The sequence below is a fragment of the Phaenicophaeus curvirostris genome, chromosome 20, assembly GCF_032191515.1.
Source record: "Phaenicophaeus curvirostris isolate KB17595 chromosome 20, BPBGC_Pcur_1.0, whole genome shotgun sequence".
NCBI classification, from domain to species: domain Eukaryota; kingdom Metazoa; phylum Chordata; class Aves; order Cuculiformes; family Cuculidae; genus Phaenicophaeus; species Phaenicophaeus curvirostris.
In genome coordinates, this window is record NC_091411.1 from 950,021 (window position 1) to 973,097 (window position 23,077).

General features: G+C 62.4%; 3 protein-coding genes across 3 annotated transcripts; 1 reads left to right on the forward strand and 2 right to left on the reverse strand.

Annotated features, from left to right (window-relative positions):
• The first annotated feature begins 637 nt into the window (after positions 1-637).
• On the forward strand, positions 638-4,982 carry EDF1 (endothelial differentiation related factor 1). The gene is made up of 5 exons (XM_069873331.1): positions 638-748; positions 837-888; positions 2,976-3,136; positions 3,765-3,858; positions 4,425-4,982. Exons 1-5 carry the CDS (start codon positions 671-673, stop codon positions 4,484-4,486), a joined length of 447 nt encoding a protein of 148 aa, XP_069729432.1. The 5' UTR covers positions 638-670; the 3' UTR covers positions 4,487-4,982.
• An 808-nt stretch (positions 4,983-5,790) lies between these two features.
• Positions 5,791-17,620, reverse strand: MAMDC4 (MAM domain containing 4). Its single transcript, XM_069873614.1, has 29 exons — positions 17,584-17,620; positions 16,945-17,058; positions 16,452-16,625; positions 16,121-16,246; positions 15,711-15,856; positions 15,491-15,575; positions 15,150-15,278; positions 14,818-14,964; positions 14,540-14,628; positions 14,130-14,288; positions 13,442-13,526; positions 12,947-13,096; positions 12,682-12,789; positions 11,786-11,917; positions 11,454-11,584; positions 11,269-11,374; positions 10,782-10,901; positions 10,419-10,553; positions 10,188-10,318; positions 9,895-10,111; positions 8,977-9,114; positions 8,779-8,900; positions 8,593-8,683; positions 7,834-7,980; positions 7,427-7,561; positions 7,058-7,185; positions 6,840-6,951; positions 6,557-6,732; positions 5,791-6,006 (listed from the first exon to the last, which is right to left on the reverse strand). The coding sequence occupies exons 1-29, from the start codon at positions 17,618-17,620 to the stop codon at positions 5,959-5,961; spliced, it is 3,618 nt and encodes a 1,205-aa protein (XP_069729715.1). The 3' UTR covers positions 5,791-5,958.
• Positions 17,621-21,570: 3,950 nt separating this feature from the next.
• PHPT1 (phosphohistidine phosphatase 1) lies at positions 21,571-22,837 on the reverse strand. The gene is made up of 3 exons (XM_069873208.1): positions 22,677-22,837; positions 22,418-22,542; positions 21,571-21,975 (listed from the first exon to the last, which is right to left on the reverse strand). The coding sequence occupies exons 1-3, from the start codon at positions 22,819-22,821 to the stop codon at positions 21,883-21,885; spliced, it is 363 nt and encodes a 120-aa protein (XP_069729309.1). The 5' UTR covers positions 22,822-22,837; the 3' UTR covers positions 21,571-21,882.
• Between the last annotated feature and the right edge of the window lie 240 nt (positions 22,838-23,077).

Genomic DNA, 23,077 nt, shown 5'->3' on the forward strand with positions numbered 1-23,077 from the left:
CGGCCCGCCCTGGAAGCGCCTGGCGACGCGGGGCCCCCGCCGCTGCTCCACAGATGACGAGAGGCGGGTTTCCCAGCCTTTACTGCCGGGCTTCCCGGTGACTCAGAGCGGGGCGGGGGCTTCGCCCGTGGGGGCAGCGGGCGGCTCCGGCCTCTAAGCCCCGGGAGCCCCGACAGGACGCCGGGCCTGGCCCCTCCGGAGAAGCCCCCGCGGACCAGGCGGGTCCTGGGCGCCTCCCGGGGCGGGCCGGGGCGCGGGCCGCGGCGGACAAGGCCCTGTGGGAGGCGTGGGGGCGGCCATGACGGCGCCAAAGCGCATGCGCGGCCCCGCCCCGCGCGGCGATTGGCCAGCGGGTCTCACGGCCCCGCGCGCTGAGCCAGTCGCGTCGAAGAGAGGGAGTGATTGGCAGCTCCGTCAGCCTATCAGAGCCCGCCCTCCGCGGGGCGGCCGCCAGCCAATCGCACGGCGCGCAGGGAGATTGGCGGGCCCTCGCACCTATCAGAAGCGGTGACGTCACAGCCGGGGCGGCGGTTCCGCCCCCCTCGCGGCCGCTGATTGGTTGGATCCCCGACGGGCGCGGGCGCCGACCAATCAGCGGCCGCCCCGGGGCCGCCCCCTCGCCCGGGGGGCGCACGCGCCGCCCAATCGTCGCGGTGACGGGCGCGGGGCCATGGCGGAGAGCGACTGGGACACCGTCACCGTGCTGCGCAAGAAGGGCCCCAGCGCGGCCCAGGCCAAGTCCAAGCAGGTCGGGAGGCGCCGAGGGGTGAGGGGGCCGGGGGGTCTCCGGGGTGGCGGCGCCGGGGCGGCCCGCGCTCACGCTCTGCTCCCCGCAGGCCATCCTGGCGGCGCAGCGGCGCGGGGAGGACGTGGAGACATCCAAGAAGTGTGGGTACCGGCGGCCGGGAGAGGCCTGGGGGGAGAACCGGGGGAGAGAACGGGGTGGGGGATGAGAATCAGGGGGCAGAGGGGGTTGGGGGCAGGGGAAGCGGGGGGATCAGGGGTGGGGGAGAGAATCAGGGGGCAGAGAAGGGGGCGGGAGGAGAACAAGGGGCAGAGGGGGTTGGGGTCAGGGGAAGGGGGGGATCAGGGGCAGGGGAGGGGGCAAGGGGAAGAATCAGGGGGCAGGGAGAGAGAATCAGGGGGCAGAGAAGGGGGCAGAGGGGGTTCGGGGCAGGGGAGGGGGCGTGGAGGTGTCAGAGGGCCGAGGGGGATCGGGGCGGGGGGCAGAGGGGGAGAATCAGGGGGCAGAAAAGGAGGCGAGGAGGGAGAATCAGGGGCAGAGGGGGGATCAGGGGATTTGGGACAGGGGAGGGAGCAAAAGGAGAGGATTAGGGAGCATAGAAGGGGACAGAGTGGATCGGAGGCAGGGGAGGGGGTGAGGGGCATCAGGGGGCAGAGGGGGATTGGAGGCAGGAGAAGGCATAAGGGATCAGAGGCCAAGGAAGGGGGCAGGGGGGTCAGGGCCCGGGGAAGGAGAGTCATTGCCCAGGAGATGGGGATTTGGCAGCCCTGAGGAAGTGAGGGGCGGTCAGGGCTCCCTAGGGCAGAGGGGTTAACAGCCTCAGGGAGGGGGTTGGAAGGGAGGAGCTGTCAGAGCCCTGGAGAGGGAGAGGCAGTGTGCCCAGGACGATGGTGGTTGGGAGCAGTGAGGGAGAGGGAGGGGGACCAAAAGTTAGCGCCCCTGGAGAGGATGCAGCATCCTTGGGATGGGGTGGGTGTTGAAGGCCCTGGGAGAAGGAAGGAGGGGGGTCGGGGCCCCAGGGAGTGGGGTTCAGCAGCACCAAGGGAGTGGGAATGGCGGGTCAGGGCCCCGGAGAAGGGGAAGCACTGTCCACTGGGACACTGGTGGTGTTGAAGCCCACGGACGGGGAATTAGGGACCAGGGATGGGGGATTCCGGAGCCTTGAGGGAGTGGGGAGGATCATAGTCCTGGAGAGGAGGGGTCTTCAGCCACCGGGGGAGCAAGAGGGGCTCAGGGCCCAGGGAGATGTGGTCAGCAGCTTTGAGCGAGTGGGGACAGGAGGTCAGGGCCCTCCTGGCGGGGGAAGCAGTGTCCCTGGGGTGGGGTGGGTGTCGAAGCCACTGGGGGAGAGGGGGATTAATGTCCAAGGGAGGTGGGGAGCGCACCCTTGTAGTCATCTCAGAGTTCTGCGTTTCCCAGTGTGGAGCCCTGGCTGGTGCCTGCAGAGCCTTTGGAGCAGCCTTCGTGATTGCAAATGATAACTCCCAGTTTTTGCTCTTATTTCTGTCATTAACCTGTGCTAACAGTATTTAGGTTCAGTATTTATCTTCCTGTGGTGATGCTCTTTAAAAAAATTCCCATTTACTGTGCAATGGAAATTCTCAGGTTCTTTTACCACAGGGATGAGATTATGATGGTTGGAAAAAAAACATAGGTGATCCTTGAATGACGTTTAGTCGACTTTGTCAAGAGGCTGCATGTCAGAGACAGATGTGAGGGAGAGGAGTTAAACGGTGACTTAAGGCTGTAACTAAGAGGACCCAAACCAAACAGCATGTTTTGAACTTCAGGCTTTCAGCAAAGCTAAGTCGGGTTAGAGTTCACTTACAAAAGGCATCAGAAAATTGATTTAGAGCCACTTATTCACACTACAAGTTTAAATATTAACCCCTGCACTGTAACACAAACCTGTTGGGGGGGGTGAAGTTAAATCCCCAAGCAGTAGCAAATCTGGAGTGAAGTTCCAATGTGAAGTGAAGAAAGGAGAGTGCTCTGGCCAGCAGTGTTTGGGCATCAGCATTAACAGGGGAGAGGGAACACGTTCCCTGACCTGCAGCGAGCAGAATCTGGCCAAGATCAGTGCTGATACTGGCACATTGAAATCTTGAAAGCTCCGTGGGATCTTGAGCAGCTGAGTGCTTAGAAAAAGCGCTTTGATACTTTTTGGCACAGCTGTGAACCTCGTTTTGTTTGTCCTTGCTTTTTGTTTTGCACTTGCTTTGAATCACAGGGGCAGCAGGCCAAAACAAACAACACTTCATCACAAAGAACACGGCCAAGCTCGACCGCGAGACAGAAGAGCTGCACCATGACCGTGTTTCCCTGGAGGTGGGCAAAGTGATCCAGCAGGGCCGGCAGAGCAAGGGAATGACACAGAAGGACTTGGCCACCGTGAGTATCGCCAGGGCCCGCTGGGCTCTGCTCCTATGCTTGCGGGCAGCTCAGGCCCCTCAAGGCAAAGGTGGGCGCTTCTCCTGTCCCCTCCTGGGCGGCTGCAGTGGGATGGGAGCATGGGCAGGCAGCTTGGTGAAAGCAGCACCTCTGGTAGCCGATCTCCAGGCAGCACTTGTTGTGTGGGAAGTGTTTAGAGTTTTATCTGTGCAGAGCTTCAACACCTGCTTGGAGACAGAGCGTTGCTGTGGCTGGAGAGCTGGTAGGAGGGTTCCGCCCACCCCCTGCCCCTCCTCCCAGCAGCTCAGCAGCAACATAAGGTTTTTTGTGCCACCTGGGCCTGACACAGCATTCCAGAGCTCACTGCTGTCTCAAGGAACAGCACTGCATGGTGTTACTGCTCTTCCTGGGCGGCTGAGGGAATCGGGACTCTGTCCAAGATGGGTGGCACCATCTCTGTGACATTCCAGCAGGGAGGAGGAAGGGAGGTGTCAGGGGTGAGGGAGTGGGCCTGGGAATGGCACTTTTCCTGGCGTAGCTGGAGGCTGTTACCACGCCCCGTGCTGGGGGTGGTGCTGAGCGTTCACTGTGTATGGAGCCAGCGCTTGAGGTGTTGTTTCTGTTTCAGAAAATCAATGAAAAACCACAAGTTATCGCTGACTATGAATCGGGAAGAGCGATCCCCAACAACCAGGTGATGGGCAAGATTGAAAGAGCCATTGGTAAGTTAAGACAGGAGGCTTCAAAAGCAATGCCAGAGTCCTCAGTGCCTCGGAGGGGTGTGTGCTATGACATTATATACAGTTTCCATGTTGGGAACAGCTGCCAGCTGCAGGTTATCTTGGGTGCGGTGTCATTAAGCTGTATTCTGATAAAGCTTGGATCTGCTGGCTGAAACTGGAACTTGGAGAGTGTGTTCTCCTTTGTTCATCTTCATGCGTGGGGCTGTGCCCTGGGTGCACCCCTGGGGCTTCCCCCAGCAAAGTCAGTGGGATTCCCAGACCCGTGGAGGCCTGGTTGCACTCTGAAGGGTGTCCTGCAGCCACTGGTGTGTATGCAACTCTGCTAGGCCAGTACAGACGCTGTTTTCCAGCACAATAATCTGTGCACAAGTGAGAATTGGAGCTTTGCCTGATGCTTCTAGGAACTAAAGCAGGATTCTCCCCGGCTCTGGCTCCCCTGCCCTCTTCTTTGGGTGTTCTCTTTCTGGTGGCAAAGATTTGAGGAGATTAAAGTTTGGGTGAGTGATTGAGTGCTGATGGTGACTGTTTCATCTGTCTTATTCCAGGCCTTAAACTGCGTGGGAAGGATATTGGAAAACCGCTGGAAACTGGCCCCAAAGGGAAATGACAACAAAGCCTCGAAATCAGTTTGTCCAGACTGGTCTCGCCTGGCTGGTTCTCCGTAGCTGCCAGAGTCTCTCTGCGTGTCGCCAAGCTGAACACGAGGGCTCCAGACTTGCTTTGGGGGGGAAATCTGCCGAATCTGTACATGCTGTAAAAAGGCAACCTTAAAGAAGCGATTTTCCTGATTTTGTTTTCCCTTCCCTCCTTTCCAGAGATTGGGGAACTAAACCCTAACAATACCGCATCCGATTTGCGAGAAAATGCCTGCGTCTCGGTGTGTAGAAGCAGCTCATGTTAAGATGCTTGGGGTGGTCTGAAATGGGGCTGTTTAATTGGAACAATATGGGAAGGGGTGGGGTGTTTTCGATATAAATAATTTGGGAGAGTTGATCCGTGTCTGCATTTGAAACGGTGATTCTGTCACCGCACCCCAGCAGCGTTTCTGTTTGCTCCCCCCAGCCTGGTTTTAAGAGCTCTACAATAAAGTTTGATACCCTTCAGCTGCGCAGGCTGTTTGCCTCCTGGTAATCCCATCTCGTGGCTGGAGCTGCAGCACCCTCGTGCTTCTGAAGGTGTGGGTCGTGGAACTACCTGGAGCGGCTGGGAAAGGGCCGGTGCTGTCGGAGCCTTCCTGGCTGCTTGGCTCCAGTGGGGACTGCAGCTTTGGCCCACAGCCCAGAGATGAAATCAGTGCTGTGGGTTTGTCTTGCGCGGAGGAGAGGGGAGGCTCTGAGGTTCTATGAAACCAGACGGATGTGGAGAGGCCCAGCCAGGCGTTTCTGAGCCCAAAGCCCTCCTTGCCTCCACCCTCGCCCACCGTGCAGGAGCACCAGAGATGTGGAGATGGTGCACAATGAGACTGGGGCTCACTCAGTGGGACAGAGCTGAAGGGAGAGTGGGAAGACCAGGCTTTGGGCACATGCTGGGAAAGCAGGATGACCTAATTTCCCCCCGACCAACCTGGGGTTCGAGGAGAGCAGGATCCCTAGTGGGCGGTTCACCCGCACAGAGCCCAAACAGCTCTGTCTGTCCTTGGGTCTGGGTGGCAGCCACCTCCCCAAGCCCTGCAGATGCACTGAGCTTCCTCCCCGTGCCTGGGGAGCTCCTGTGCTCAGTCCTGGATGCGGGAAGGGGCTCGTGCTGCGTGCAGCACCTGCCAACCTGGGGGTCCAGGGCTGTGCACTTGCCCCTTCCATGGCCAGGACCCTGCTCGGACGAGGACAGCGTTGGCAGGAAACTCCCGGCGAAGCACAGACACATCTCGGTGCAGAAAGTTCATGTTACAAAAGACAACAACACTTTTCCCGAGGATGTGGAGGTAGTGGAGGCAGCGGCACCTCCCTCTGCAAGGCCAGCGCCTGTGGCAGCTCCCCACTGTCAGATGCCGAGAGCCGGAGGCGGCTGCTGGAGTGTGAGCTCTGCCCTGCATACATCTCGCAGGCGTGAGTAGGCAATTACTGCTGCTCGTTGCTAATTTCAGACCTCATCCCCCTCTTTTGGCAGTGGAGAGATAATGACCTTGTTCTGCAAAGAAAGAAGAATAGAAATCAGTTACAGCAAGCATGGGCTGTGTCTAATTTGAGGTACAAGGACTTTTTCCAGGCTGCAGAGGGGAGAACCTGTGTGCTGGCCCACCACAATCCCAGCAATAAAACCAGCCCCAGCGGAAAAACCAACCCCAGCAAGCGCTGGGGCTCCCTGTCCTCTTCTGGGGTCAGTCCTGGGGCCAGAGGCTCTGCTGGGGACTACGTGGCACCAAACAAAACTGCAGTTTAAGTGCCTCTCAGGGTTTTAAGTTGCTGGCTTGAAGGGGGTGAGCAATGTTTGTGTGCTGCGGTCCATGCTGGGCTCAGGGAGGAGGACTGCAGCCTCAGCGCTTTCTGAAGCAGCAGCATTTCTGAGTCAGTCCTACAGCTCAGGGTCACCCGTCCGCCAGCAGCCAGATAAGAGGCAGAGCCCTTTGCACCTCCGGATGCGTTGGCAGAGTGCAGGCTCAGGGATTTGCTGAGCTTTTAGGAAAATGCTGTTTTGGTGAAGCTGGGGGCAAGCGGGAGAGCCCTTCACCTGGCCTTACATCTCGGAAAGTGATGTTGTCGAAGCTCTGGGGAGCTCCACTCTCCTCCAGCATCCCACTCGACAGCCCTCGCCTCTTCAGCCAGTACCAGCCACCAACAGCCACCAGCGCCACGACCACCAGAGCCAGGAGAACGCCGAGCACCACCTCTACCGCAAAGCTGCCTGAGGATTTCTCTGCAGGGAGAGGAGCTGCTGCCAGGCTCGACCCACACTCCAGGAGCCAGCGCAGCAAGCGGTGCCAGGTTGGCCTTGCTGGGTCACAGCCAGAACCAGCCCCACACCTTCCTCTGGCACCACCAGGCTGGCGTGGCAGCCCCTAGTGCTGTACACGATGTCATCCAGTGCCACCGGCCCCTCCATCGGCCACCTCCACGTGCTGATCTCAAAGATGATCTGTGGAGAAAGATCTGGGGTTGATGCGTGGGGAGGTACCATCACGCCTCAGGACGGCACCTCACACTCCAAGAGGGACCCCGCACCCCGGAGAGGCTCCACGTACCTGGAACTCGCTGGGGCTCTGCACGGGCACCACGCCTCCCTGCCAGCCCCGGCTCTGGTGCCCGGCCACGCTCCACACCGTGCGCTGCCCCGCTGCACTGTGCAGCATCACCCGCAGCTCCCCGCTGGCTGCAACACCGAGAGGGAGAGGCACCTCGGTATCAGCAGCCACCCAGAGACCCCGAAAGCCACTGGGTCCCACCAGTCAGGCCATCATCCCTGGGGATGGCAGCACCCAGCGGAACGGGCCATCCCCACCACGCGGCCAGAGCTGAACCAGAGCGTGGTGGGTAGGGTGGAGACCCTGACCCTGCTCCCATCGTGGGCTGGTGAGAGGGCCAGCACCTCCCCCCTGCCCTGCAGCGCTCACCGAGGTGCTCTGGGATGTTCATGTGGTACCAGAACTGCAGGCAGGAATCGGCAGCAGCGGGCAGGGGCTGGCTCTCCAGGCGGGCGGCGGTGCCCCCCGCGCCCAGCACGCTGGTGTCAAAGTGCAAGTAGTGACCTGATAGGCAGGGACAGAGCAGAGGTGGCCCCGGTCCTGCTCCCCTCCAAACACCCAGAGCGATGCCCGGAGGATTGCACCCCGCAGCCCTGCTCCTCTTGGCCTTTGGGTCCGAACTGTCCCTCTCAGGCAAGGGATCGGGGATGCAGCGGAGCCAGGACCCCTGGGACACACTGGTGGGGGGCACGGTCCTGGGTGACCCCATCCATCCCCAGCTCCTCTCCCTCCCTCTGGCCATGCTGGGCTGCCCAGGAGCACTGGGTTTCTCCTACCATGGCTTGTGCTGAGGGTGTGATCCTGCTCGGGGCCAGGGTACTTGGCAAGGGGGGTCCCGCTCTTCCAGCCCCAGGCAAAGCTGTGCAGACGGGGGTCCGAGGGGCTGCTCCAGCCGCACAGGTCCTGCTCGAAGTCACAGGATGCTGGGAGGAAAGGTGGGCTGTGATTCACCCAGTGCTGCAGGCACCCACTGCCTGTGGGGAGGTGAGGTATCCCCGGTCCCTTCCCCACTGCCCCCAGCTTGAGGCCAGGGCAGGCACAGGGTGACCAGTGGCCATGGCCGAGCTGTGATGGAGGAGACAGGCTGTCCCTGTCCCCACGGCTGTGTGCATCCATAGGATAGTTTTGGTTGGGAGAGACCTCAAAGCCCATCCTGTTCCAACCCCCCTGCCATGGGCAGGGACACCTCCCACTGGATCAGGGCCTCCAAGCCCCATCCAACCTGGCCTGGAACCCCTCCAGGGATGGGGCAGCCACCACTGCTCTGGGCAACCTGTTCCAGTGTCTCACCAGTCTCAGTGTGAAGAAATTCTTCCTTACGTCTAGTCTAAATCTGCCCCTCTCCAGTTTAAACCCATTGCCCCTAGACCTATCACTCCAAGCCTTTGTGAACAGACCCTCTCTAGCTTTCCTGTAGCCCCTCCAGGCACTGGAAGCTGCTCTAAGGTCTCCTTGGAGCCTTCTCTTCTCCAGGCTGACCAACCCCAACTCTCTCAGGCAGTCATACCCTGTTCCCTCCCTTACAGATCTCTCACCTGGTGCGGGGCAGTCTCCATCCAACACACGCAGGTCGTCCAGCGCGATGTACCCGTGGTCACCGCCAGCTCCCACCGCCTCGAATATTACCTGTGAGCAGGGCAGGCAGAGCAGCACGCTGAGCCCGCTCCCCAGCGTGCCCCATCCCACCCCTCTCCCTGCCGCACACCCCCTGCCCATCTTACCTGCCAGTCCCCATCCGGCCGGATGGTGACGTGGCCTCGGTGCCAGGTGTGCCCCTCCCCGGTGCTCACGTCCAACACCCTCGTCCGCACCCCACTCTGCTCCATGAAGACGCTGAGGGAGCCTGGGCAGGGCACCTGCCATGGAGGGGGGTCTGTGCGGGACCCCCACCCGCCCCGGGTGCCCTCACGGGCACTCACCTGGGCTCCCAGCGCTGAGCTGGTACCAGAAGGACAGGCACTGGGAGGGCGCCGAGAGCTGGTAGGGCTGGGAGGCGAGGGCGGCCGCGCGCCCCGCGGGCAGAGAGGTCCTGCCCGTGCTCACCACCATGTAATGGCCTGGAGAGAGAAACCCCGCACCGTCAGCCACCACGGAGGGCACCGCGCACAGCTCGGGGTGCAGGGGAGGAAGGGCAGGGGGGCAGGGAAAGAGGGGATGGAAGGCAGGGAAAGAGGGGATGGAAGGCAGGAGAGGAAGGGCAAGGAAGGCAAGGAAGAAGGAACAGGGAAGGAAGACAAGAAAGGGAAGGAAGGGCAGGTAAGGCAAGGAAAGAAGGGATGGAAGGCAGGGAAGAAACGGCAAAGAAAGCAGAGCAAGGAAGGAGGAACAAGGAAGGCAGGGAAAGAAGACAAGAAAGGGCAGGGATGGAAGGCAAGGAAGGAAGGGATGGAAGGCAAGGATGGAAGGGATGGAAGGCAAGGATGGAAGGGATGGAAGGCAAGGATGGAAGGGATGGAAGGCAAGGAAGGAAGGGATGGAAGGCAAGGAAGGAAGGGATGGAAGGCAAGGAAGGAAGGGATGGAAGGCAAGGATGGAAGGGATGGAAGGCAAGGATGGAAGGGATGGAAGGCAAGGATGGAAGGCAAGGAACGAAGGGATGGAAGGCAAGGAAGGAAGGGATGGAAGGCAAGGATGGAAGGGATGGAAGGCAAGGAAGGAAGGGATGGAAGGCAAGGATGGAAGGCTGGGCTAGGAAGGAAATGAAGGAAGAGAAGGGAAGGAAGGACAGGTAAGGCAAGGAAGGCAGGGAAGGAAGGGCAGGCAGGGCAGGGCAGGACAGCGAAGGCAGGGCAGGCAGCAGGGCTCCCCAGTGCCCCAGGAGGCCACGGCCCCCATACCTGCGGCGGTGCCGGTGCTGTGGTCAGCTGCAGGCCCGGCGACGGTGCCGGTGCCGTTGCTCTGCCGCAGCCAGGTTTGCTGCCCGCTGCCCGCCATCCCGCAGGCGTCGGCCTCGAAGGAGCAGGAGAGCTCGGCCGCGCAGGGCCCTGCCATCAGCGCCAGGTCGTCCAGCGCCACGTCCCCCAGGAACCCGTCCCGCAGCACCTCGAAGGCCACCTGCCACCAGGAGAGCAGCGTCCCATGGCCCCGCGCCCCGCCGACTCCCCATGGTGCCCGGGGACTCGTCCCTCACCCGGTACCGCTGCCGGCCTGTGGCGGGCAGTGTCGCCCAGCCCCGCTGCCACACGCTGCCCTGCGTCCCGCGCCGGGTCCACAGCACGGTGTCCTCCGCTCCCTCCAGCCGCAGCTTGAGGTTCAGGGTGCCTGGGCAGAGGAGAGCGTGGGGCAGCCGTCCCCACGCCGCTGTCCCCAGGGGCACGGAGCCCGTTGGGGCGCCCAGGGCGGATGCCGTGGGGCTGCGTACCGATCTGCGGGCCAGCTAGGCGGTACCAGAAGGAGAGGCAGCGTGGGGCAGCAGCCGGCTCCTGGTGGTAGGTGATGATCTGTGCCCGCTGCCCACGGCTCCACGGCTCGGAGGGATCCGCGGCCAAGAAGTAGCCTGAGAGTTGGGGACAGCCAGGGTGGAGGGGACATGGCCAAAGGTGCTTCCAGCTGTGCCCGTGTCACCCGCACCCGGTCTTGGATCCAGACGCCCCCGCGCTGCCCCGGCTCACCCCATGGCATGGGGCTGTGTGGAGCATGCAGGGCTCACCCCAGCCTTTGGGACAGGAGGCTGTGGGGTCCCCTGGGCTGCCCGGGGTCCCCAGGACAGCAGCGAGCTCTGTACCTGAGCCAGTGGTGTGGTCGGAGCCCTGCTGCTCCCGCCCCTTGCTGAGGACCCACTTGAAGTCACTGGCCTGATCCAGGTACCAGCCGCACATGCCCCTCTCAAAGTTGCAGGACAGCTCTGGCCAGAGAGAGGTGACCATGGAAAGAGTGTGGGGATAAGGCACCCCACAAGCAAACAGGTCCCTAAACTGTCCCTTTCCCTCTGCTTCCCTGCCCCACTCCCTGATTTGACCCCATGCAGGTGTCCTGGGGCAGGATGTGCCCTTGGCGGGAGGTTGGAATTAGATGATCTTTAAGGTCCCTTACAACTCAAACCATTCTATGATTCTATGTGTGCTCAGCCCCAGCCCCAGGGCTTCTTCACCGTGATCCTGCCCTGGGCTGGGGACAGGGTGATGGTATCCAGGTAGCACTCATGGGAGCAGCCCCCATCTCTGCGGGCAGGGTCCGATGTCCTCTACCTGCCCACGCGCCCCTGGCCATACCTGTGGCCTCTGGTGGCCCCGCATCGGGGTGGCACTGCACGAATATCACGTTGTCAATGGCTGCGCTGGCCGAGTCCTGCAGGTCCAGCAGCCCCAGCAGCTCCACCTGGGGTGGCACGGCAGCAGTGAGCCCTGGGGCGCCCCGCCAGCAGCCACCCGGGCTGGTCCCTCTGCCCCGGGCACACCTGGAAGGGCCGTGTCCTCTCTCCGAGTGGGACACGGACGCGTCCCTCGGCTGCACTGCCGCGCCCCGACGTGTGCCAGGCCAGCTGGGTGGTGGCTGTTGTGAGATCCACGATGCTGATGGCGAGGAAGCCTGAGTGCAAGATGCGGTGAGGAGGCTGCGGGTGCCGATGGGCACCGGCTGCAGCCTGGGAGCCCCCTGGGACCCCAGCACGCACCCAGCCCGTGGCCACAGAGGGCAGGACAGTGGTGGGATGGTGGGTTGGGACAGGGGGAGGCAGCACAGGCAGGGCACGGGGGGCTCTGCCCTGCACCGAGATGGGACAGGGGTTACCTGTGGGGCCACTGCGCAGGTGGTAGCTCAGCTCCATGGTGCAGGCGGGGCCAGAGGGGCCCAGCAGGGGTGTGCGAGCCTTTGCTGCAGCCATCATCTGTCCTTCTCCTGCCTGAAGGGCCAGGAAAGCCCCTGGGCACAGAAACGCTCTGAGAAGTCAGGTCAGCAGCCCTGCACCCCTGACAGCACCCCCAGCCCAGCACCCTGCCCTGGCACAGAATCACAGAACCATAGAATCACTAGGTTGGAAAGGACCCACTGGATCGTTGAGTCCATGGAACCATCATGGAACCATACGATTATTTGGATAGGAAAAGACCTTTAAGATTATTGAGTCCAACCATAAACCTTAATGGTGCCGCATCTACCACTAATTCATGTCCCTAAGCGACACGTCTTCACATCTTTTGAACCTCTCCAGGGATGGAGACTCTACCAGTGGTGGAGACAGCCTCTGCCAGGGCTTCACTACTGTTTAGGTAAATAAATGTTTCCTAATATCCAATCTAAACGTCCCCTGGCGCAACTTGAGGCCATTTCCTCTCGTCCCATCCCTTGTTACTTGGGAGCAGAGCCCAGCACCCATCTCACCACAGTCTCCTTCCCAGGAGCTGCAGAGAGCGATGAGGTCTCCTCTCAGCCTCCTCTTCTCCAGTCTAAACAGTCCCAGGACCCTCAGCTGCTCCCACAACCCCTGGGCTCCAGACTCTACCCCATCTCTGTTCTCCTTCTCTGGATGCTCTCCAGCCCCTCAGTGTCTTTCCCTCTACACTTCTTCACTTCCCACAATGGCCCCATCACCCTGGAACGGTGGGATGAGGGTGTCCCTGTACCCTAAGAGCCCTCATGTCACTGGGGACCGAGGAGCATCGCCTGGGCCGTGGGAACAACCTCACCTGTGAGGACGGAGTCAGCGGGCCCGGTGCCCTTCTGCACGCCCCAGCGTAGCCGCCCCACGCTGATGTCGTGCCAGCCCCCAGCCCCGTCCTCAAAAGTGCTTGCTCCTGCAAAAGCCCAAGATCAGCCCCACGGGGCCAACATGTTTGGGCTGTGTTGACACCCGTGTCCCCTGGCCGTGCCAGGCAAGGGACGCTCAGGTCACCTCATCCCGGTCCCCTCTGCCACCCGGCCAGCAGGGAGCTGGCTGCCTGCAGCCCTCACCGCAGCGCTTCTCGTCAGAGCCGTCAGCGCAATCCTGGGCGAAGTCGCAGGCCAGCTCTGCACTGATGCAGTTCCCGTTGTCGCACGCCACCTCCCCAGCCGTGCAGGTGCTGGCACTCATCCGGCTCGGCAGCCGGACTGAAGGCTTTGCTGGTGGGGAACCCCAGATGGAGAGCGGTGGTGAAACGGGACAGCAGCATCACGCCTCCAAGCCCCTCCAGGTGTCCCCTGCCCACCTCCCTGGCTCCCCAAGGGGGTTGGTAAGAGCCGCCCATGTCACGTGGCTGGGGCAGGAGGTTTTGGGGTGGAAGGGTGGACAATGTCACAGCTGCAGGATGAGGACACCAGGCAACTTGGGCTGTAGGTCCCAGGGAAAGTGCTCGCCATGCTGTGCTCAGGATGGTCACCGTGGTGAGCAGAGGGCGAGGCGATGGTGCCACGGGCACGAGACCCCTGGGGATCACGGGGGTTGGGGGTGGCGACCCTCTGACTCACTCTGCTCCTGCTTGCAGCCTGGAGACAGGATCAGGTCATCGATGGCCACGGTCCCTGTGCCACCGGCCACCCCCTCGATCAGCACCTGCAGGGAAGCATCGCGCTGGCAACATCGACGCGGGGTCTTGCAGAGCACAGAGGGGCAGGGCGATGGTGCTGGGCTGGGGGGGCATCAGGGAGCTGCGGAATCGGGGGTCCCAGCCCCTGAGCTGGTGGTGAGTTTGGTGGGAGCGGGGGCGATGCAGTGGCAGGAGGGGGGCTGGCAGGGTCACAGTGGGCTTGGGGCGGTGGCGCTGCCCCAGCACACCCGTGTGGCTGCCCAGGGGCCACCACAGTGCCCTTGGATGCCATCAAGGTACCTCCAGGGCCAGCTGGGAGGAGGTCTGGTTGCGTGGAGGACAGTGGACAGGACGGTATGAAGGTACAGGGTGACCTGGGATGGCTGAAGACACCCCAGCTTTCACCTCCTTCCAGTGAGGTGACAACTGTGTGAGAGGGGCTGCTGGGGGAGCTCAGAGGGGTGGCCACAGGGACACAAGGGTGGCACATGCCAGCACCAGGGGCCTCAGCTCTGGTGTCTGGTTCCCAGTTCAATGCCTACCCCTGGTCCTATGGGTGTGTAGTGGGGGGGCCCTGAGCCCCTCACCCTGCAGGCAGCCAGCTTGCCCCAGCCTTGTGCCCAGCCCACCTTGAAGCTCTGTGACACATTGAAATCCACTCTCTCCCGGACCCAACAGCTGCCCAGGTCTCCCATCCTCTCCCTCACCACGTGCTTGATGGAGTTGGCCACGTAGGAGATGCTGATGCTGCTGGTGGCCGAACCGTGGAGGTGGCAGTACAGCACGAGCTGGGGATGGGGTAGGGATGAGCAAGCACCGGAGCCCTGCACAGGGGTATGCAGCTCCCACACACCATGGCTGCTGCCCCACAGGATGGGGCTGGGGGAGACGCCACCAAACCACCCCCAGAAACCCTCTCTCCATCCCCAGCAAAGGGCCAATCGTGGCCCCAGCCCCACGTGAGGGTCCCTGCAGCTGGGGATCCTGCCCCCCACCGTCACCATGCCCACTGTGCCGCAAGGTCTCAGCCGTGACTCACAGAGCAGGAGCTGGTGGCCTGAAAAGTGGGACTAGTGAGCTGTGCTGTGCTGCCGGCCCCCGAGGCGCTGCCCACGTGGAGGAAAAAACCTGTGGGAGATGCCAGGAAGAGGCCGAGTGGTGCCAGGTTGGGCATGTGGGTAGAAGATGCCGTTTACCCAGAACAGCCCTAAGCCGAGCCCAGGCGTGTGCTACCCCAGGACACGTCCACCCCGCGGCCAGCGATGCCTCGGGGACCCATGTTGGGGTCCCCTGTGGTGCCGGCGCCTGGCTGCGTACCTGCCCTGCTGTTGCTGCTGTGGTCCCGGGTGGGGATGCTGTACGCGCTCCCCAGGTTCAGGCTGGTGTTCCTCTTCCACACCAGCGACCCATCCTCTGCCACCCAGTTGCAGAGACCTTCCTCAAAGGAACATCGGGTGAAGGAGTCTGCAGGGCGGGAGGGAGAGCTGGGTGACCCAGGGAGGTCCTTGGGATGGGGATCCCTGCAGAGAACCCTTGGGGTGATTCTGCCATAGGGCCCAGCTGCCAGCCCCGCGTCCCGGATTTGCCCCACCAGCCCACCCGTGTGGTCGGTGGGGTAGCGGGCAGGACCCCCCCGCAGGGATGCTCACTGCACTGTGTTTCATTTTCATCCGAGCTGTCCCCGCAGTCGTCGGTGCCATCGCAGAAACGGTGCTGTGCCAGGCAGGAGCCCTGGCTGCAGTGGCTCTCCCCGGCCCCACAATACTTCTGCTCAGGCTCTGGGGTGGGGGGACACACCGTCAGCACCTCACCGGCCCTTTGGGAGGCCCAGCACATGCTGAGGTCCCCCCGCATCCTTCCCTGGGCTAGGGGACAGGACTTAGCTGCCCAGGCCAGGGAGCTGCACCCAAGACTCGGTGGGCAGCAGGTGAGCTCCCTGCATGCAGCACCCGGGGATCCCGGCTCTTATTCTCTTGGATGCCGAACTCACCCTGCAACCCACAGTTCCTGAAGATGATGTCATCAAGTGCCACCTCTGCCTCGCACGCTGGCGGTTGTGTCAGGGAGAAGATGAGCTACAATAAGATGCCAGGGCTGGCATGAGCTGAGGATGCGCCTGAGCTGCCTAGGCACCCTCAGCTCCTGGTGCCTCTCCCGGCTCCTCCAGCCTTGGCTCACAGCTCCTGGGTGCCGACACAGCCCTGGCTCACCTGGAACTGCTCTGCGATCCGGCCAGGGTAGGCGACCAGCTGGTGCCAGCCCTCCCCTCCACGCTCGGGGCTCTGCCACAGCCCCACCACCTCATCCCTGTACGCCATGGCCAGGCGCAGCACCGGCTGCTCCGTCTGGTTGAGCCCTGTGGGAGCCCCAAAATGTGGCCCTGGGCACCCTGGGGTACCTGCAGGGATGAACCCAGCGTCACCCAGTTCTGGTGACCCCTGGGTCCTCCCAGCTCTGCTTGTGGAGCACAGAAGAGGCGAGTGGAATGGTGAGGACCCATCTTGAGATACTGGTGGCTCTGTCCATGCTATGGGGAGATGGTCTCACCCCTCCCCACTGCCTCCCCCCCATTGCTTCCCGGTGCCCTGAGGCTGAGCTGTGTGCGCTGTGGTGCCCTCACCGCTTCCCGAGAGATGGTACCATGCCCTGATCTCACACGTGGCAGCCGCTTCCCGCATCGCCGGTGACCTGAGCCAGGCCGTGGCCGTAGTCTTTGCTGGTGGGGACACGGTCACCATGAACCATCCTGGGGAGCCGAGAGAGCAGACCGGGGGCTGCAGCCCCGTGGGACGGTACCTGGCACTGTTTCTGCCCCACCACTGATGTTCTCCGTCCCCAGCACCTTACAAGGACGGGTGACCCGGCACCCCGGCCGCAGGGCACCCACGGCGCACAGGAGCGATGCTGTGGGTGCCTGGAATGCGCCCACCAGCCGGGCAGCTCCTGCTTACCCAGGTCAGTGCCCACGGTGTGGTCGGAGTGCGGCCCCGCGCCCCAGGCAGCCAGGCTGCCCCGGCCCCGCACCCATCTGTACGCTGAGGTGCTCACGTCCTGCCAGCCGCAGTCACTGTCCTCAAAGTCACAGGTGAATGGGGTGCCCAGCACTGCCGAGCCCCGCGCAAACCCTGAGGGTGGGGGGACAGGGTGTCAGGGCTGCGATGGGTCCATCTGGGGTCCTGCGCCCACCCTGTGGACCTGCACCCACCCCGGGGACCTGCATCTCACCAGGGTACCTGCGTCCAGTGCAGGGACCTGTAGACTCGTGAGGAATCTGCACCCACTAGAGAGATTTGCACCCACCCCGGGGACCTGCACCCATCCTGGGGGTCCTGCAGCCACCCTGGGGTCCTGGACTCACCTACAGGACCTGGACCCATGGTGCCCCCAGCTCATTGCCTTCCCCTGCCCCGGGAGCAGGACCTGGCAGTGGGGCTGGGCACTCACCGCACTGGTTCTCGTCAGAGCAGTCGCTGCAGTCGCAGATGAAGTTGCAGAGCTGTTCGGCCGCGCTGCCGCAGCTGTTGATGACTGTGGACTCAGCAGGGCACACGCTCCCGGCTACAGGAGAGACAGCGGGGCTGAGAACTCCACGAGGATCCAGGCGTGGTGCCCACAGCAGGTGACATGTGGGACCTCCAGCTCTCAGCTCCATCATCCCCTGGACGGGACGCCCCACCGCTGCCCCTCGCCTCCCACATCTCCACCTTTGCCACATTCGTACACACTTGAGCTCTGCCGGGAGCTGGGGCACAGACCCTCCAGCCTGGTACATGACACCCCTGCTCCCAGTCTCAGCCCTCATTTTGAGGAAAACAGGCAAATCTAGACATTTTCCTCCCAAGGTTGAGCTAAGCCACCACTGATGCCCAACCCAGCGCTCGCCCTGGGGAATCCTGGTTTGACTTTCGCCAGCAGAGCCCGAAGAAGGGTTCTGCTGGGCTGTATCTGCTCCAGCGCCCCGGCACAGCGCAGTCTCCCTGGAGAGACTGCAGCAATCCTCATACCAGGGAGGGATGGAGCAGAGCAGCCAGTGCCACGACCCTCCCCTCCCCACAGCGCGACCCCCGTGTTGGCAGAGCTCACCCAGCAGCAGGAGGGCGAGCAGCGCCTGCCCAGCCATCTCGGCCTCCAGGTCTCAGTGATGGTAAAACAGAGCTGGGAGAGACACGGGGCTGGCAGTGGAGGCCACACCACGAACTGAAGGCTGGAATCTGCCCCCCCGGGATCTGCGTCGCACTGGACTTCAGCCCCGCTGTTATCGGCGCCCCAGCCCAAGCCGCGGGGTTTATGGTGAGGCGATTTGCCAGGCTGGAACAGGTCACCGTGGTCCTGCCACCTGGCATTGCTGCCACCATCGCAGGCATCGAGCTGGCAGCTCTGTGTCCCCAGGAGACCTTCAGCTGCTTTTCCTCACAGAATCCCTCTTCCTACCACGCTGGGTGCTGCTCTGGCCTGGATGGGGGTGGCTCGCGTGGTCCAGCAGCACACACCGGCTTGGCCACTTGTTCTTGCCGAGCCGGTGATGCCACCAGCCCTGGGGAGAAGCTGGAACCTCTGCCAGGGGCGTGGGGGCCATATCCTAACTGCGGGGAGAAACAGTCCAAACGGTGCATAAGGAGCAGCGGGAGAGGCTCGGGGTGCAGGGTCTGGCAGCAGAGTGCACACTGACCAGGGAAGGCAGCTAGAAATGGGGTACAAGGAGCAACCTCCAAGACAGGAAACGTACAAATGGGTCAGGATGCACCCCAGCATTTGTGAGCCGCAGCAGGCAAATAGCCCTAGGACTGGGGTGGGGTTAGCCATAAAAACGTCAGAGCTTCGAACTCAGAACAACACCCTGGCTGTCCGGAGACTTGGAACGGGCTGGGAGAGGAGACAGGGACAGGTGAGCACATGCAGGACGAGCAGGCTGTCCCAGCACCCGGCTGAGCCGGCTTTGCCAAAAGCTGGGGCTCCAGCCCAGCCCCAAGAACATGCTGGTGGGAGGCAGGAGGGGGCCTCATCCTGCCCAATGTGCAGCCCTGTGTCCCCACTGCTGCTTTGCGGGGGGGGCCCAGGCCAGCGCAGAGGCCAGCAGACTGCCCTGGGGACCCAGAGGGGCCACCAGCAGAAGCCAGCCCTCCCCAGTCTCTCAGCAGCCCAGCACCCAGCCCGTGACACCACAGGGCAAAGGGGTACGGCTCTAGGGCCACAACCAGGTCACTCCTGCGGAAGAACAACCCCGGCACAGCCCAAGGAAGGGCCATTCAAGCTGGAAGACACGTGGCTTGCAGCACCACCAGAGCTGCCTGGTGACGGCAACCTCTGCCTCAGTTTCCCCTCTGGGCACAGGGAGCTGCTGCCAGGGCTCGTGGGGGCTGGCACTACCCAGGGGAACTTTTCTGCTTCAGTTGCCAGCAGCCCCTGCTCATGGCTGAAGGTGGTTTCTCCTGTCCTGGCTGATGGCCTTGGACAGCAGATTGCAGCATGATTGCATCAGATGCAGTAAAACAGGGCTCAGCTCCATCCCCCCATCAGCAGGGACAGGTGGAGGCCAGCACCCTGCACCCTCCCAGCCCATCAGCAGTGCCTGCAGGAATGATCCCTGTGCGTCCCCTGCTGCCTGGAAATGTGGCAAGGACCAAGCTGACCACGAGCCAGCGCCGTGGCCTCCAGAAGAGCATCAGCAGCCTCCCGGGTGCCACAGGCAGAGCATGTCCAGCAGGTCCCATCTGTCCCCTCCACCCTGCAAAGACACAGGGGGTGCTGGGCCCCCAGCACGGGAAAGATGGGGACAGACCGGAGCAGATCCAGCTGGGGGCTATGACCGTGACAGAGGGACTGGACTTCCCACGTGAGGCTGAGAGAACTGGAGCTGCTCAGACTGGAGAAGAGAAGGCACAGGGACATGACAGGAGGGAGTGGAAGGAAGGAGGCAGCCTCTGTGCAGCAAGTGACAGGAGGCAATGAGAACAAAGCAAGAACATGAAACGCCTCTTAGGATGCGAAAACTGACTGGTGGAAAAGGTCCTTGGGGTGCTGGTCCACAGCAGCTGAACACGAGCCAGCAGTGGCCCAGGTGGACAAGAAGGCCAACAGCATCCTGGCTTGGATCAGCCATGTGGTGGCCAGCAGGAGCAGGGAAGGGATCGTCCCCCTGCACTCAGCGCTGGTGAGGCCGCATCTCAGTTTTGGGTCCCTCACTATAAGAAAGACATTGAGGAGCTGGAGCGCATCCGAAGAATGGAATAGAGCTGGGGAGGAGTCTGGAGCCCAGGGGTTCTAGGAGCAGCTGAGGGCCCTGGAGTTGTTTAGTCTGGAGAAGGCTGAGGAGAGATCTCATTGCGCTCTGCAGCTCCTGGAAAGGAGGTTGTGGTGAGGTGGGTGCTGGGCTCTGCTCCCAAGTGACAAGAGATAGGATGAGAGGAAACGTCCTCAGGTCATGCCGGGTGAGGTTTAGACTGGATATTGGGAAAAATGTCTTTACGGAAAGAATGGTGAAGCTGCCCAGGGCAGTGGTGGAGTCTTCAGCCCTGGAGGTGTTCAAAAAGCACGTGGCTGTGGCACTTGGGTTCATGGTTTAGTCAGCACAGTGGGGTTGGGCTGACGGTCGGACTAGATGAACTGAGAGATCGTACTGGGGGTCATCAGAATCAGAACAGGTTGCCCAGGCTGCTGCGAGGTCTCCATCCATGGAGACGCCCAAAACCCACCTGGCCACAATGCTGAGCACCCTGCCGGGGCAGGGACCAGACCAGCTCCGAGGAGCCTCCAAGCTCTGTGATGTGGAGACTCCAAGAGAAGCTGCGTTTCATGCAAGCAACGCAAGGCACTTGGCCCCATCCACCCAGGGTCTGGCACGTCCCAGCTGCCGTGCTGGGGAATGAGACCCCCCCCACACACAACTGCTGGGCAACATCCATCCTGGCGCAGGGAAGTGGTCAACGACTTGCAGGAGGGAAGGTCTAGGCACAGCAGAGCTGTTCCTCTAGAGACCCAGTGCAACCTCATGTGTGTTCGGCATACCTGGGCTTAGACTCCAGCTTTTGTCCTGCTCCACCATCTTATGAGGCTGGAGGTGGTTTTGGGTGCTGTCCCATGTAGGAGACACTGCTCCAGCTGCCCAGCGGGCTCTGCACCCCCAGCTCAGCCCAGGAAGTTCATCTTCGTCCATTAGGATCTACCCTGCAAGTTTGGAGCAGGACACTGGGTGCAGGGGCTGAGCTTTAGCAGGTCCTACTAACCCTGCGGTGCTCCAAGAACAGAGGAACCATCTTCTGCTCTAGGCAGCCAGCATTCCTGACAGCAAGAGGGATGCGGGAGCCAGGACCACAGCCCAGCAAGGGAAAGGGGTCTGGAACCAGGGAAGGTGAGGCTCCAGCCTCAGTCCTGTATGGGACGGCGATCCAGCAACCCATCTGGCCAGCACAACCTCGGCGTCTCTCCCTCAAGCTCTCCTGTCACCAAAGGCTCCAGTGGCTTTTCCCAGTCTGCCTTACCAGACCTTGCAGGTGGAGGCGCAAGTGGAGTCGCCCTGGGAAGGACTGAGGGGCAGAAGGTAACCCTGGCTGTTCAGAGGGCTGAAGTCAAGGTGGATGCTCTACCTCAAGGTGTGACCACTTGTCGAGGTGGGAACAGGAATATTCATCCCAATGTGTTTCTAGGCAGCTCTGAACCATAGAATCATAGAATCACTAGGCTGGAAAGTACGCACTGGATCATCGAGTCCAACCATTCCCAGCAATCACTAAACCACGCCCCTGAGCACCTCATCCACCCGTCTTTTAAACACCTCCAGAGAAGGCGACTCAACCACCTCAGCTCCCCTGCAGCAAGAGATGACGGTGGTTCCTCCAATGGGACCACCCCAGTCTTCCCTCTGCCAGGCACTGGGTCCCATCGCTGTCTCCTCACTTGCCTCAGCCCCTCCCAAGGTGACCCTTGATGCACTTTCTGCTGTCTCCACCCCAGACTCTGCCAGCTCAGGGGTCAGGCCCCTCAGGAGCGGCTGAAAACCCGGGAGGTCATTCCTGCTATAAGGGGGGACAATCCAGACCAGGGTAGCCACGAATGCATCACCACACAAGCAGCCTCTGCTCGCCAATGTGTTTAATTCTCACATACAGACGTGGGACAAAGCCCCTTGCTGCCAGGGAGACCAGGGCAGAGCGCCCACCGGCCCCACCGAGGCTTTGCTGTGCTGTTCTGGGGAGGTGGGGAGCACTCACAGCACACGGGAAGCCCGGTGGCGGTGAACAATGGGCACGTTCAACACAAACAAAAACCAGGAGAGCCCAGAGTGCTGCTGAGCGCAGTCGGGGAGCCTGCTGCCACTGCCCTGACGCTGGTTTGGGCTGTGCCAGCTCCAGGCTGGCACTGCTGCCGCTGCCCAGCTGGAGCAAATCAGTAACCTTCGTCCGCCCAGGTGATCTCGTAGTCCGGATACTCAGCTTTTAACTTCTCTGTAGTCACGGAGTGGTCCGCTCGCCCAAAGCCCTATAAGAGGAGAGGGTCCCCAAGTAGACCTGAGGTGCTTTTCATCCACAGGAGTGGTTGGCAAAACCCTGGGGTTGCTCAGTGTAACCAGAGGTGCCGGCAGCGGAAGCCACGGCTGAGCCCATGCCTAAGAAAGATGGGTTTGCTCCAGTCCTTCCACGGCAGCAGCTCAGCCCGGTTCCAGCTGCAAGAATGCGGTGCCAGCCTGGTGATGGGAACCACAGCCATGGAACGGTCGGAAGGGACCTCAACACCCATCCAGCCCCACCCGCTGCGAGCTCAAAGCCCGGATTCCTTGCTCGGGACACGCAGGGGACGCGGGCACGGCCCCAGCAGCACCGCTGCCCTCCAGCTCGCCCCTCCACTCCCGGTTCAGCCGCGAGCAGGGGCCCCGGTGCCCTCGCGCCGCCACGGGAGGGTCCCCGTCCCCCGCCCTGCTTACCACCGAGTACCCATAGACATGGATCCTCCGCTCCTCGGGGCGGTGGGCGAGGCGGCCGCCCCCCAGGCACTCGCAGCCCAGGCCCTGCCGCGCCAGCTCCTCCGCCGTCCGCTCGTACAGATCGGCTGCGGGGGGAGGTACCCGTGGGGCGGCGGCCACCGGGGCCCCCCGCACCGCCTCGGGGCCGGGGGCTGCGGGTCCCCTCGGTGGCCGGGGCCGCCCCTGGTCCCCGGCCGCATCCCCGGCCCGCGCCCCTCACCGTGGTACTCGGCCCAGCCGTGGCCGCGCACGACGTCCTTCGCGGGCCCGCCGGCCGCGCGCACGCGCACCAGCACGTACTTGAAGACGCCGTCACCGTCGATCTCCACGTCCGCCACCCCCTCCAGCGCCTCCGCCGCCGCCATCGCGCCCGCCCGCCCCGCCGCCGCTTCCGGCCCGCCGGCCAATCCGCTTCCGCCCACCGCCGGAAGCCCCCGCCCACCGGGCGCCTACGACCAATCAGCGCCCCCAATTGACGGAAGCCCCGCCCATTAGTCAACAACAACCACTCGGCGCCAGAACATAACGTCCCGCTCCTTAGTACTAACAGCCAACCAGCGCCCGCTTGCAGGCCCCGCCCCTCAGCGCGCTCTTAAACCACGCCCCTTCGGCGCCACCGGC

Bases quoted from the DNA above. Each gene is read 5' to 3' on its own strand.
- EDF1 (XM_069873331.1), top strand. From the start codon at position 671: ATGGCGGAGAGCGACTGGGACACCGTCACCGTGCTGCGCAAGAAGGGC. The intron at 749-836 runs GTCGGGAGGCGC...TGCTCCCCGCAG, and splicing joins CCCAGGCCAAGTCCAAGCAG to GCCATCCTGGCGGCGCAGCG. The intron at 3,137-3,764 runs GTGAGTATCGCC...TTTCTGTTTCAG, and splicing joins CACAGAAGGACTTGGCCACC to AAAATCAATGAAAAACCACA.
- MAMDC4 (XM_069873614.1), bottom strand. From the start codon at position 17,620: ATGGCTGGGCAGGCGCTGCTCGCCCTCCTGCTGCTGG. The intron at 14,965-15,149 runs GTGAGCATCCCT...CCCGCCCTGCAG, and splicing joins TGAAAATGAAACACAGTGCA to ACTCCTTCACCCGATGTTCC. The intron at 9,115-9,894 runs GTATGGGGGCCG...TTCTCTCTCCAG, and splicing joins CAGCACCGGCACCGCCGCAG to GCCATTACATGGTGGTGAGC.
- PHPT1 (XM_069873208.1), bottom strand. From the start codon at position 22,821: ATGGCGGCGGCGGAGGCGCTGGAGGGGGTGGCGGACGTGGAGATCGAC. The intron at 22,543-22,676 runs GTGAGGGGCGCG...CTCCCCCCGCAG, and splicing joins CGGCTGGGCCGAGTACCACG to CCGATCTGTACGAGCGGACG. The intron at 21,976-22,417 runs GTAAGCAGGGCG...CTCCTCTTATAG, and splicing joins ATGTCTATGGGTACTCGGTG to GGCTTTGGGCGAGCGGACCA.